Below are 12,409 nucleotides of genomic sequence, written 5' to 3' on the forward strand. Positions count from 1 at the left end.
CCGGCCCCGGCCCGACCTGTGAGCTCGGCGCTGGGCTCCTTGAGCAGCGGCACGAGGGCCTGGTACGTGTGCTCGTGCGCGGTGCCTGCGCGGCGCCCGCACGTCGGCACGCTGGCCACGGCCTCCCCGGGCCCCGGGGGGCTGCCCGCGGGACACCCACCAGGCGCTCCGAACTCCACGCGACACACGTAGTAGGGCCCGGGCGTCGGGAAGAACTTGCTGGCCCGTTCGCTCTGCGCCTTGGCCTGGAAGAGCAGCTTGGGGGTGCCCAGCGCGTCGCACAGGTCAATGACGACTGCGAGAGGCGGCGCGGGCGTGCGGAGCGGCCTGGCGGCACCGCGGCCCCCCCGGGCCCCGGCCGTGCTCGCTCACCGCCCGCGGGCACCGCCGCCTTCCTCCGCACGTAGGGCAGCAGCAGCAGCACGGGGCAGTCGGCGTTGGCCAGGAAGCGCTGGTTGTCTGTGGGGCGGCCGTGGTGCAGGGGTGGCCAAGGCCTGGGGGTGCCCGTGATGTGGCCCCTGTGTGCCCCGTGCCGCCACTCACCGCCGTGCCGCACGCAGATGAACATGGTGAAGAGGAGCCGAGGCCAAGCGCAGCTTTATTGCGGCCGCTCGCTGCGGGCGACGCGCGGGGCTGCCGGCGGCAGCGGGGCGCAGTGCGCGCTGCACAATGCACCCGTGCTCCGTGCAGTGCTGCATGCAGTGCTCCGCGCTCCATGCAGTGCTCCGTGCTCCATGCAGCACTCCATGCAGTGCTCCATGCAGTGCTCCGCGCTCCGCGCAGTGCTCCGTGCCCGGGCGGCAGCGGCGGGGCAGGCGGCGCGGGGCTCACACTGCCACGTAGCTGTTGTGCTGCGGGCCGCGCTCGGGGGCACCCGCGGGCGCTGCCGCGGGCCCCTCGCTGCCCTCCCAGGGCGGCTCGGCGCCCTCCTTGGCCGGCACCTCGCTCACGTGGCAGATGCTCTCGCTATAGTTGGGCTTGAAGCTCTCCACGACGTCCTTGGGGACGCCGGCCCATTCCTCCGGGAAAGAATGGGATGAGGGGGGATGGATCCGCCCAGCTCCCCCCGCGCCCACCCCCAAACCAGCCCCGCTGTTTACTTACCTGGAAGTTGCCTTTGTGCGTGATGAAGAGCTCGTCGAAGTTCTTGCTGGGATTGGGGATCCTGGGCATGAAGATGACCCAGACCCTGTGCGGGAGGCGCGTGTTGGAGCGGAAGGGTTGCCCTGCAGCGCTGCCCCCATCCCTGTGCCCACCCAGGCATTCACCTTTCCATGCGGACCAGCAGGACGATGAGCACCAGCATGAGCAGGGAGGAGATGACGGGGATGAAGACGGTGTGGATCCAGAGCCAGTGCTCCCCCGGGGCACCTGCAAGGAGCTGCGGTGATGCGGGCCCCGCCGGAGGACCAGGAAAGGAGCCGCTCCAGGTGCCCCACGGCCACCCGTGCATCCCAGCATCCCCGCACCGGAGCCATCCCGCTTTGCGGGTGGCTAAAGGTGCCTGGCACCACCAGCCGGGGTGCTGAACTCCGTGAGACGCAGCCCCCCGTGGGGCTGCCCTGCAGCGGTGCCCACCCTTGCCGGTGCCGTCGCTGCCCCACGCCACGGGCACGCTCCACTCGCTCCAGAGCCGCGTGCTGCCGCAGTAGCTGTTGACCTTGCTGCGCACGTAGAAGGTGTAGCTCTTCTCGTGATCCACGCTGGGCAGCGAGAAGATCTCCCTCTTCACGCCCAGCTCCTGCCGAGAGAGAACGGGACCGGGCGTGAGGGCGGGCGGGCGCGCGGGGGCACAGCCCGCCCGGGCGGCCCTCACCGTCCAGCTCGTGTCCTTGTTGCTCTTGTACTTGACGGCGTGCTCCAGGCACCAGGCCTTGGGGTAGGGCGAGCTCCAGCGCAGCTCCAGCTCGTTGCTGCTCAGGTTGCGCACGGTGAGGTTGACGGGCGCCTCGGGCTTCACTGCGGGACGCGGGCAGCACCGCCGCGTGAGCCGCGGCCCCCGGGGTGCCCCCCGCGCGCCCCCCGCGCCCCAATCCCCGCACCCAGGTCCTGCAGCTCCATGCGCTCGCTGGGGATCTCGCGGCTCTGGCCGCCCACGCTGGCGTTGACGCGCACGCGGAAGGGCTGGAACTGCACGAGCTCGCGGCCGGCGAAGCGGCAGCCCACGCGCACGCCGCGCTCCCGCACGTAGTGCTTGCACTCCGCCACGGGCGAGCGGTTCTCGTACCTGCGGCACGGGGCACGTCACCGCGGCGCCCGCCGCCGCCCCGCGCCCGCCGCGCCGCACCCACCAGTAGTAGAGGGAGTAGTTGGTGCTGAGCGTCTCGGCGGTGCCCCACGTGCAGGTCATGTACTCCTCGTTGAAGAGCACGCACTCCACCCCTGCGGGGACACGCGGCTCCTTGCAGCGCTCAGCTGCATCCCCTCGTGCCTCCACGGCACCGATGGATGTTCTGTGCATGAGGAAGGGGCTTTCCTGCCCTGCAGCTTCCCGGCCACGCGGGGCCCAAAGCAGCCGTGTGCAGGCAGCGCTGACGCCCGTTTGCTGCTGCCAGGGCCCAAAACCCAAAGTTTTTCCAGAGAGCCTCAACCGAAGCGTCTTCATCAGGTGGCTCCTCTTGCTGCATGTCTCCCGCCAGGTTTCCTCCCCATCCTGGCCATCCCCGCTGGCTGTCCCCATCCCGCTGCGGGCTGAGTCACGGCACGGGCGCAAAGGCCAAACTGCAGCTCACGAACCCCCTTCTCCACCTCCCTGCCTTGCAGGGAACCCGGCGGCGCCCACGCCGGGTGTCCCCACGTCACCTCCTGGCCCCCGGGGCTTGCAGGAGCCCCGTGCCCGCGCGGCCGGAGGTTGCTCCGCCGCCCCTTGGAGCGGACAGCGCCTGCACTCGCTCCGGGGAACATGGAGCCCCTGGGGAACGCGGAGCCCCCGGGTGCAGGGCGCCTTGGCGCGGGCAGGAAGCAGCCTGCGGTGCCAGCGCTGCCCCCTCCTTCCTGTGGCGCCGGCCGCCTCGGCTCCCATCCCGGCGGGCGGATGCGCCTCACGTCCGGCCCGGCACCCCGGCACCGGCGGAGGCTGCCGGCGAGGCCCACGGAACCGGGCTCCAAAACGGCTCAACGGGCCCCGGCCACACTGGCCTCCCCAGCAGCCGCGTGGAAAATCACCCTTTTTCCCACTAAAACCACCCAAGTGGGTGCCAAGCATATTCCGAGCCGCAGGGAAGCAGGGAAGCCAGGCCTGCTCCACCTGCGAGTGAAGGAGCTGGGATACGGCAACCAGAGCTCCGCTCATCCCAGCACCTTCCCGGGGGAGGTCGGAGCCGTTGGATGCTGCGGGGCCGCTCTCCCGCTCCGGTTAGCAGCTCCACGCGCAGGAAGCTGCTCCCGGCTGAGCCCTGCTTTCCATAAACACCGTTTTCCAGAGGAAACGCCTGTTTACCACTTTCCACCCAAAGAAACCCAAAGCCACCGAGGAGGCGTGTGTCGAGTGAGAGCCGCTCCGGTGGCTCGGCGCCGCTGGCAAGTGGATTTGCTGGCAAGTGGCTGGATTTGTTTGGAAATCAAGGATTTGACTGACGCAAAGCCATGAGGCCGCGAACCTTCCACTGGAAAATAGCTACGAATGCAGAGGGAGGTTAAATGTGGTCAGGAACCATTTTTTCCATGGTTCTGAGTGCCGGTGCCTGGCCGGCAGCGAGGAGGCGCGTGGCGAGGCCGGGAAGGGGCATTCCCAGGACGGGAACCCCCTTGGGACAGATGGTGACACTGGGAAGGGCGATGCATCCACCGATCCGCCATTGCTTAGCCCCACAGGGATGCGCGTTGGCCCTCCCGGTCCTGTCCCGGGGAGCCGTGCCCCCTTACCTGTGGGGCTGGCGGCCGCGGCGAGGCGCGCGAGGAGGACGATGAGGATGGCGGGCGCGAGGAAGGCGGCGGCGGGCGGCATGGCGGGCGAGCGGCACCGCGGCGCCGCGCTCTGCGCCCGCCGCCGCTTCCTGCCCCGCGGCGCCGCCCCACGCGCCCGGCCCGCCCCGCTGCCGTGGGTCCCGGGGCCTTGCACCGTGCCCCACTGCGGCCATGCCCCTCGCCCCATAGCAGTGCCCCTCGCGCGCCCCATAGCCCGCCCCGTGGTTGTCCCTCACGGAGCGTCCATCGCCCCATGTGTGACAGGGTGACCAGGCACATGGGGACGAGGGCTCGTGTTTTGTCCCTGTGCAGAGATGGGGGCTGGGGGGTGTTCTGCCCTGCTCAGTGGGGCAAGGTGGCTATGGGGTCCTTCATGGGGGGCAGCTATGGGGGGTCATCATAGGGGGATGGTAACAGGGGTGCTTATGGGGACAGTACTGGGGTAATGACATTGGGGCAGCAATGGGGGGTCGTTAGGGGGGTGGCCACACGGAGAGGGGCCAAGGGGGCTCCAACGTGGGGCACTAATGGGGCAGCCATGGGGAGCGGGGATGGAGACAGTCACGTGACATCCCCCACGGCGCAGGCGCACTGCGTCCGTCAGGGGGCGCCCGCCGCCGCCGCGCTCCCTTCGGGCAGTCCCGGCCATCTTCGACACTTTCCGCCTCCGCCTACACAGGCTCGGACCCTGCCGAAGGCGCTCGGGAATCTCCGCCCCACTTCGGCAGCCTCCGCCTCCCCTCGGCAGCCTCCGCCTCCCCTCGGCAGCCTCCGCCTTCATTCGTCACCCTCCGCCTTCCCTCGGCAATGTCCGCCTCCCCTTCGGCCGGCACTCGGGAGTCTCCGGCTGCCCTCGGCTGTCTCCGTGACAGCGTCGCGCCGCTCGGGCGTCTCCGGCGGCGCTCGGGCGGCCCCGGCGGCGCAGGGCGCAGGCGCGGGCGGCCCCGGCGGTCCTTGTTGTGGCCCGGCCGCCTGCGCCCGCCGGCCGGTGCGGGATGGCGGCTTTCGGTGTCCTCAGCTACGAGCACCGCCCGCTCAAGCGCCCGCGCCTCGGCCCGCCCGACGTCTACCCGCAGGACCCCAAGCAGAAGGAGGTGCGGCCCGGCCCGGGAGTGGGGGGACCCCGGGGCTGCCGCGGCCTGGTGTGGGCACCCCCCGGTTGGGCTCCTCTGTGGGGCGTCCGGGGTCCCCCTGACCCGCTGTGGGGCCGGGCGAATGGGCCCCCCGCTTGGGCTCCCCGGGTGCGGGCCCCCCGGCTGGGGGGGGACCCGGTGTCCCCCGTCCCGTGAGGGCCCCCCCCGGGTTGGGCCCCCCCGGGGAGGGGAATCCCCGAACCCCTCTGGCCGCATGTGGGGACCGATGAAGGGACCCGCTGGTTGAGCTGCTGGGGGGAAGGGGGATGGGGGGACCCCCTGTGCTGAGTTTGGGGCCTGGGGAACCCCCCTGGTTGAGCTCCCCAGGGGGACCTGGGGACCCCTGGACCTGGGGAGCCCTGAACCTCTGTTTGGGTTTGGGGCCTGGGGAAGGAACCCCCTGGTTGAACTCCCCAGGGGAGAGTTTTAGGGACCCCTGTGGCCGGGTTTGGGGCCTGGTTGAGGGACCCCTCGCACCCTCCCGGGCTGCTCTCCCCTGGGTGGGTGCACAGCCCTCCTGCCCGGTCATCAAATCCCCTCGCCAAGCCCACGTCCCGGGCACGGCATGGGGCCCGGGGCCTGGAGCGGCTCCTGCCGGGGCCTCCGCAGCCTCCCCGGCCCGGGCGGGTGGTCGGGGCAGGGGCCGCCTTGCCGGGCACCGCTGATCGTCTTTCTCCCGCAGGATGAGCTGACTGCTCTAAATGTCAAGCAAGGTTTCAATAACCAGCCGGCCGTCTCCGGGGATGAACACGGCAGCGCCAAAAATGTCAATTTTAATCCCGCCAAGGTGAGGGCCCCCTGAGCGCAGGGGTCTGCCGCAGCTCTGGGTCTCGTGCCTTCCTTGTGTTCGTAGCTAGGAGCTCTTTCTCTTTAGGATGGATAATTTAGGACGGAACCTTTGTCCCTAGAGAACTGGAGCTCTGCATTTATTTGCATTCTTCTGGAATGGTGTGGGAGCAGGTTCTTGTTTTGATAGGTGCACTGTTATGTCAAACCTGCCTTCTTTGTTAAACTTTACCTAGGAGTCCTTAGATTTTTGCAATTAAAACAGAAGACTGGAGTATCAGTAGCTGGAAAGTTCCTCCAAACTGGTTGGGTTATGTCTTTGAATAGAGGATTTCTTAGAACATCTGGTGGCTTAAACAAAGGAGTTATATAACAGACCTTAACTTCATCTTTCCTGTCTCTGAACTAAAGATTTCTCACATCCTCCTCTCCCTCGCAAGAGGAGTAATAGTAAAGTGGAATGGAAAGAAATCAGTAAGCACAATTCTGAAAGCAATTCTGTTTTCTTTGGCTGACGTCCATGCCATGGCCTTCTAGCTGGGTTGACTTATCTTTGTATAAAGACTTTTGTCCTTCTGAACTTGGGTTCTGCCCATTTATTGAAAACGTTCAGTCACCCCATATGATGTTACCCTGATATGTTACCTCTTTACAGATACAACAGAGGGAATTAGTGGCAGGTGCTTATGTTTCAAAAGCTCATGCTAATGAGAATCCTGGTAGGAAGGCCAGATAGAAAGGAGAGGGAGGATTTTAAGCATGTAGAATAGGCCTATGAGCTATAAAATATAATTTGTTGTTTTATTTTCGTGTCTTCCCCCCTTCAGATCAGCTCAAACTTTAGCAGTATTATCGCAGAGAAGCTGCGCTGTAATACGTTGCCGGACACAGGAAGACGGAAACCCCAGGTGAATCAGAAGGATAACTTCTGGCTGGTAACAGCACGTTCTCAGAGTGCCATAAACAACTGGTTCACGGATCTGGCTGGAACTAAGCCCCTCACTCACCTTGCCAAAAAGGTAGGTTACAGGGGAGGCTGCCTGGCAGCACGAGGTTGTTATCTCTGCTTATTTCTGAAATTTTCATTTTGTAGAAGGCTTTACTCTCGGGAGAAGTTTCTTCCTCACAAATCACTTGAAGCGTGTTCAGCTTGAAGAACAAATTCACAGGATCACAGAATGTTCAAGGTTGGAAGGGACCTCTGGAGACCATCTAGTCCAGCCTTCCTACTCAAGCAGGGACACCCAGAGCATGTGGCACAGGGTGGCATCCAGGCGGGTTTTGAAGACCTCCAGAGAAGGAGACTCCATAGTCTCCCTGGGCAGCCTGTTCCACTGCTGTCACCCTCACAGTAAAGAAGTTCCTCCTCATATGGAGATGGAACTTCTGTGTTTCAATTTATACCCATTTCCTCTGGTCCTATCACTGGACACCAATGAGAAGAGCATGACCCCTTCTCCCTACATTCCTCCTTCGCGTACTTACACATATTAATCAGATCCCATCTCAGCCTCTCTTCTCCAAGCTGAACAGGCCCAACTCACTCAGTCTCTCAAAATTCAGGACGTATTTTGCAATAGTTGTAGCCCCCTCCACCCAAAGAACTGGTTTCTGGTCAGTTATTTGAAGGTTGTCGTTTGGTTTTTATACTGTGGCTGACTTATTTTGAGGCTCTGATGTGTTTCAGAGGAGCTGAGTGCTGTTACCCTCAGCTGATCTGTTTAGATTAAAACCAGTCTTGTTGAGGGGAGATTCCAAGTTTTTAAAAGCTATAGTGTGAATTACTGGATATAAAAAGCCAAATAGCTTCCCAGGCTGTTGCAATGGCACATATTTTGTTTTTTAAAATAAGAAGTTTGTGTGATAGCCAGTTTGAGACCAAACTATGAAATGTTTCTGTGCCCTTCATTGGCTTAGACCCGGACGTTGCAGTCAGTAGCCACGGGTTCACGTAGCCAAACAGTCTGATTTGTGTCTTTGAGACATCGGAGCGTATCAGAATGTAAGAAACGTAGCAAGTGAGTGAATCAACAGTGCTTATTTTAGGGACTTCGTTTTCTATGATTTTTTTTTTTTTTACCTGATCCCTTTGTGAATCCATCTGTATCTTTGCTCTGTCTAGTATTCTATAGAAACAAGCTCCATACTTTACTCTTTCATGTGATGTGTTGTTGTTTTCTGTTTTATAAATTTGCAATCTGATACTGTGTCTTGAAATTTGAAGCTTGGGTTAATGAGTTTATTCCTAATGTAAATATTAAATTTTCTTTTCCTGACTCTGTTCTGTTGGCCACTTGTAATTTTATGACTCTGTAAACAAAACAGAATGGTTACAAAAATTGAGGCCTGTCTCTTCAGTTTGCACTCATGTAGAAGGTACTCAGAGCTTCTGATTCGAGCCTTAGTCTGTGCCTTTTTTCACTGCCCATATCCACTCTGGATAACCAGAGCTGCCTGCAGGCTTTAGGGTGTGGATTTACAGGGATGTAACTTATAAACTGAAAGAAACAAAAAAAAAAAATTCTTAACGCTTCTGGTTACATTGACCTGGAACTTTGGTTTTGTTGCTTTCTGACCCAGAATGGATTTTTGCAGAAGGTCTTTTGCAATACAGAGCAACATGGTGCTTTTTCCTTCTCTGCACAGTTCACAGAGCCTATAGGATGTGTGGTTGTTTTGGAATCCTTATCTAAGCCATTACTTGTTGTTTTCCCCCTCTCTGTCACTGCAGGTGCCCATCTTTAGCAAGAAGGAAGAGGTCTTTGGTTATTTGGCAAAATACACTGTCCCGGTGATGAGAGCAGCCTGGCTCATCAAAATGACTTGTGCCTATTACGCTGCCATCACAGAAACCAAGGTGAAAAAGCGGCATGTCATCGATCCCTTCATTGGTAAGCACCTTCCCTGGCACCCTGCTCTTGTTTGGCCTTGGAGTTCCTGTCTCGGGCTGGTCTTGAGTAGCGAGACAAAGACTGGAAAGCAACGTGAACTTATTTGCTGCTGAATAAAAACTGGAGTTTGGGTTTGTAGCTGTCTAAAGCAACAGGGCCCACTTGTGAGAGCGCTGTATGGAAAAGTACGTCTTGGTAGCAGGAAATACTTCCTTAGTGCCTACCTCTTTTCTTGTTCTCCTATTAGTCCTGCTGTTCCCCTCGTGCCCGATATGCTGCTCATCTTCTAGCATTTCCAGATTTCTAGTTTTATGAAGTGTCACTTAGCTGGATTAGTTTCTTCCTGAGTGGGCAAGTGTGTTTCCCAGAGAACTCCAAGATATCGTTGCCAGTTTGCATTTCTGTTTTTCTTAGGCCTTACTGGGTCCTCTCTCTAACATCCTTTGCGTCCTGGCCTGCTCCAGATTAATGCAGTCTAGGACCCCTATCTGCTTTCTGCTTTGTACAGCTGTCACCACAGTGTCTGACCACACTCCTTCAAAAAACAGTATTAACAGCTGAGGTTTAAATATTACATAGGCTTCTTTATTATGAGAGGTTGACCGGTTTATTAGATATACTTATTCCATTTAATCTCCCCTGTCTTTGAATGTTGGTCCTACTGCTAATCCTTAGAAAACTGTTTGCTTCAGAATGTTGCATATTTTATTTTGGCTTTTGTCAGCTTCATTGTCCCAGAGGAGTGTACTTGTGTTGTCATTTTTGTGTTTTAAGTTTGTCTCTTACACTGTTACATTTAATAAAAATAATTATTTGGAAGATTAACTGATCATGGCTCTACCCTGGCATGTGAAGCAGATTAGGCAACAAATTCAGACTTGTTTCCCATGTTTCTGATGTCTGTCAGATTACTAAGGAGGCTAAATCAGGCTGGCCTAGTGCTGCTCCCTACTGGAAAGCCTTTTCTCTCCACTTGCTGATTCTCAACAACAGCCATAAAGGAATCTTTAATTCTAATTTCATGTTTAAAGACAACGTGACTGTATTTCCTCCTCAGACACATTTTTTCCCCTGTGTTCCCTATTTCAGTGCACACTCCTTCCTCCCTGCCACCTCCAGTCCGCAGGCAAAGTCTGATCTCTTTGTTTCCATCCTTCTTGAACAGTAGGAAGTTTCTGGATGTCGGTGTGTCACCAGCCAGCTCTTGCCTTGCTCCTCTCAGCTGCTGTGCTCATTTCTAACCTGTTTTCCAGAGTGGACACAGATCATCACCAAGTACCTGTCGGAGCAGCTGCAGAAAATTGCCGAGTTCTACAGGCAGCTGCCCGGGCAAGGCTGCGGTTCCCCGTCCGGGCCCATGCCCCAAGAGGTGGAACAGGCTCTGAAGCAGTGGGACTACAATGAGAAACTTGCTATGTTCATGTTCCAGGTGAGGGACTCGGGAGCTGTCGGGTGTGTGTGGCAGGCGTCACTAAGGAAAAGTTATGTAAAGGGAATCATTTGTGTAGAAAATGCTGCTTTTACAAACCACCTGGATGTGGTTTTGAGCTGGGTGGTGGAACATGGTGCAGGATTGTGGAAACTTCTAGGGTATTTCTGCTTTCAGAAAGCAAGTAGCTGCTGCTGATCTGCCCTGCCTCACTGGGTGTTGCTTGTGCTCTTGTCCACTTGCTCTGCTGTTGTCTGTGTGCAGGATGGCATGCTGGACCGCCACGAGTTCTTGACTTGGGTCCTTGAGTGCTTTGAGAAGATACGATCAGGAGAAGATGAATTTTTGAAAATGCTCCTGCCCCTGCTGCTGCGGGTGAGAACAGCTTGTCCATCTGGCTTCAGGAGAGCACCGACTTCCTCTGTTGTCAGTCCCCTCCCTGCTGCCTAAGGGATGATGAACTATCTTGCTGTGAGAACACTAGGGAGTGACCTTCTATGTGACTGTCATTTGGCAGCTAATGCAAGGAAGTCTTTGTCCTGATGTCCTCTGTTTTTCTGATTTTTTTTGTCTGTTTTTTACTTTCTCTCCCTTTTTCCCCCTCCTTCCTTACTATGTTTTTCTAAGCCTGATAATCCCTGCCTAAATTGTGATAGTGAGTTTCTTGGGATTCATTGTCCGCTCCCGCAGGGAAATGCCTTTTCTTTCCCTTCTGTCACAACATATTCTAACCAGGGCTTCCAGTCCCAGGGAACACTGGATGTGGGTAGATGGAGGTGCATGAAGTCCCTGCTGTAGCAGAGCGTTTGGAGAGTTTCTCTGGTGCTCGGTAGCCAAGGAATGGCAGTTTTGCTGAGGAGCTCTCTGAAAGCGACCGTCTCTGCAAGGCGGTGCCACAGAACACAGGCCGTGGGAGGGTCAGAGGTTTCTCCCGTCTTGCTCCTAACCAGGATATTTGTCCCTCTTTCCCTGCAGTACTCCGGAGAGTTCGTGCAGTCTGCCTACTTGTCCAGACGCCTGGCCTACTTCTGCACCCGCAGGCTCGCTATGCAGCTGGATGGGGCTGGTGGGCACCCCCCGCACATCCTGTCCACACAGCCCGGGAATGCTCTTCCTTCAACTCCCACCCCTCAGCCAGCTGCCGGGAATCCTCCCCCCAGCCCCTTCAGTGACCTGTTGCAGTGCCCTCAGCACCGGCCCGTGGTGTATGGGCTCAGCTGCATCCTCCAGGTAGGCTTGAATACCACTTGGCATCAGCAGGGGTGCCAGGGATGGGTTATATTTTCTGCCACCACAGAAAAATCATTAAATGCTGGATGAAGAGCTTTCTGAGAAGAGAAATCTCCAATCATGACAATAATAATTCTTAGCTAAGATGCTTCAGAGCTTTAGCACCAAACTCCAGTGCTACGGTGGTGCCCGTAACTGACCTTCGTGAGAAAAATGACTTGAGTGGACTGAATGTTGTCCTAGGAAGAGGGTGTCAGTGAATTAAAGGTGTTGGGGTTAATGATTACGTGTGGCGAGGTCTGGAAAGCCTTTGGCTCTGCTCACGGATGTTTTGGATACCTTGGGAAGTTTTGTGGGAGAGGAAATGAAAGGGATGTTTCATTTACTGTTTTGTATTTTGACAACTGGTTGTCATCCAGGGAAAGGAATTGTGGCAGAAGTGAGAGAGTGCTTTGTATTTCTTGATTTTAATGCTGTTTGTATGGTCTTGCTTCTGGAGTGGTAGTAGGTTACGAGAAGGATTGACTCCAAACTCTTCAGGTGCAGACTTTCAACAGGGAGTCATACTTTGCAGCAGAAAGACAAGGTCACAGATGTCTTATTGAGAAGAGATGTTTAAGGGCAAGTACTATTGTGTCCCTGTGGAACTCGGTCCTTCCAGTATTTTGTGTCAAAGGGAGATAGATGAGTTCTATTTTAATGGGTTTGTTCATGGTTGTGCCTCTTTCTCCTTGAAGAGGAGAGTGACCAGGTCAGGTGCATCCCTTCCCAGGAAGCAGTTCGCTAGAACTAGGAATCTGTCTGCAAGAGCCTAGAGATCAAGGGGTTAAGGGAAATGTTAAATAGAATCCCTTATGTTTTTATTAAGTCTTATGTAGTCACTTCAAGATGATTTTTCCAGTCTCTGTGTGATGAAGCATGGCTTTTGAATATAAAAAAAAAAACCCTTTGTTTGGAATCTAGGCAGGTTCTGGGGAGCTTACTTTAGGGAAAAGATGCAGGCAAATACACCTCAAAGAATCATCTGACTTGGG

At 57.1% G+C, this 12,409-nt stretch overlaps 3 protein-coding genes across 3 annotated transcripts in view; 1 reads left to right on the top strand and 2 right to left on the bottom strand.

Annotated features, from left to right (window-relative positions):
- Positions 1-568, bottom strand: part of CUNHXorf65 (chromosome unknown CXorf65 homolog) — a 1,557-nt gene extending 989 nt beyond the window's left edge. The window contains exons 1-4 of the mRNA XM_026040921.1: positions 544-568; positions 373-459; positions 161-295; positions 12-85 (exon numbers count right to left, since the gene is read on the bottom strand). Of these exons, the coding sequence (XP_025896706.1) occupies positions 12-85; positions 161-295; positions 373-459; positions 544-568 (321 nt within the window). The remainder of the gene's footprint in view (positions 1-11; positions 86-160; positions 296-372; positions 460-543) is intronic.
- A 259-nt stretch (positions 569-827) lies between these two features.
- Positions 828-3,946, bottom strand: IL2RG (interleukin 2 receptor subunit gamma). Its single transcript, XM_026040922.1, has 8 exons — positions 3,865-3,946; positions 2,292-2,382; positions 2,043-2,227; positions 1,817-1,959; positions 1,579-1,741; positions 1,269-1,371; positions 1,105-1,189; positions 828-1,019 (listed from the first exon to the last, which is right to left on the bottom strand). Exons 1-8 carry the CDS (start codon positions 3,944-3,946, stop codon positions 828-830), a joined length of 1,044 nt encoding a protein of 347 aa, XP_025896707.1.
- A 955-nt stretch (positions 3,947-4,901) lies between these two features.
- Positions 4,902-12,409, top strand: part of MED12 (mediator complex subunit 12) — a 34,945-nt gene continuing 27,437 nt past the window's right edge. Inside the window, exons 1-7 of the mRNA XM_026040923.1 lie at positions 4,902-5,000; positions 5,722-5,826; positions 6,653-6,844; positions 8,557-8,716; positions 9,970-10,145; positions 10,410-10,520; positions 11,121-11,375. Coding sequence (XP_025896708.1) covers positions 4,902-5,000; positions 5,722-5,826; positions 6,653-6,844; positions 8,557-8,716; positions 9,970-10,145; positions 10,410-10,520; positions 11,121-11,375 — 1,098 coding nt within the window. The remainder of the gene's footprint in view (positions 5,001-5,721; positions 5,827-6,652; positions 6,845-8,556; positions 8,717-9,969; positions 10,146-10,409; positions 10,521-11,120; positions 11,376-12,409) is intronic.

This window comes from Nothoprocta perdicaria, unplaced genomic scaffold (assembly GCF_003342845.1).
Source record: "Nothoprocta perdicaria isolate Ctin4 unplaced genomic scaffold, notPer1 scaffold_270, whole genome shotgun sequence".
In the NCBI taxonomy this organism is placed as follows: Eukaryota; Metazoa; Chordata; class Aves; order Tinamiformes; family Tinamidae; genus Nothoprocta; species Nothoprocta perdicaria.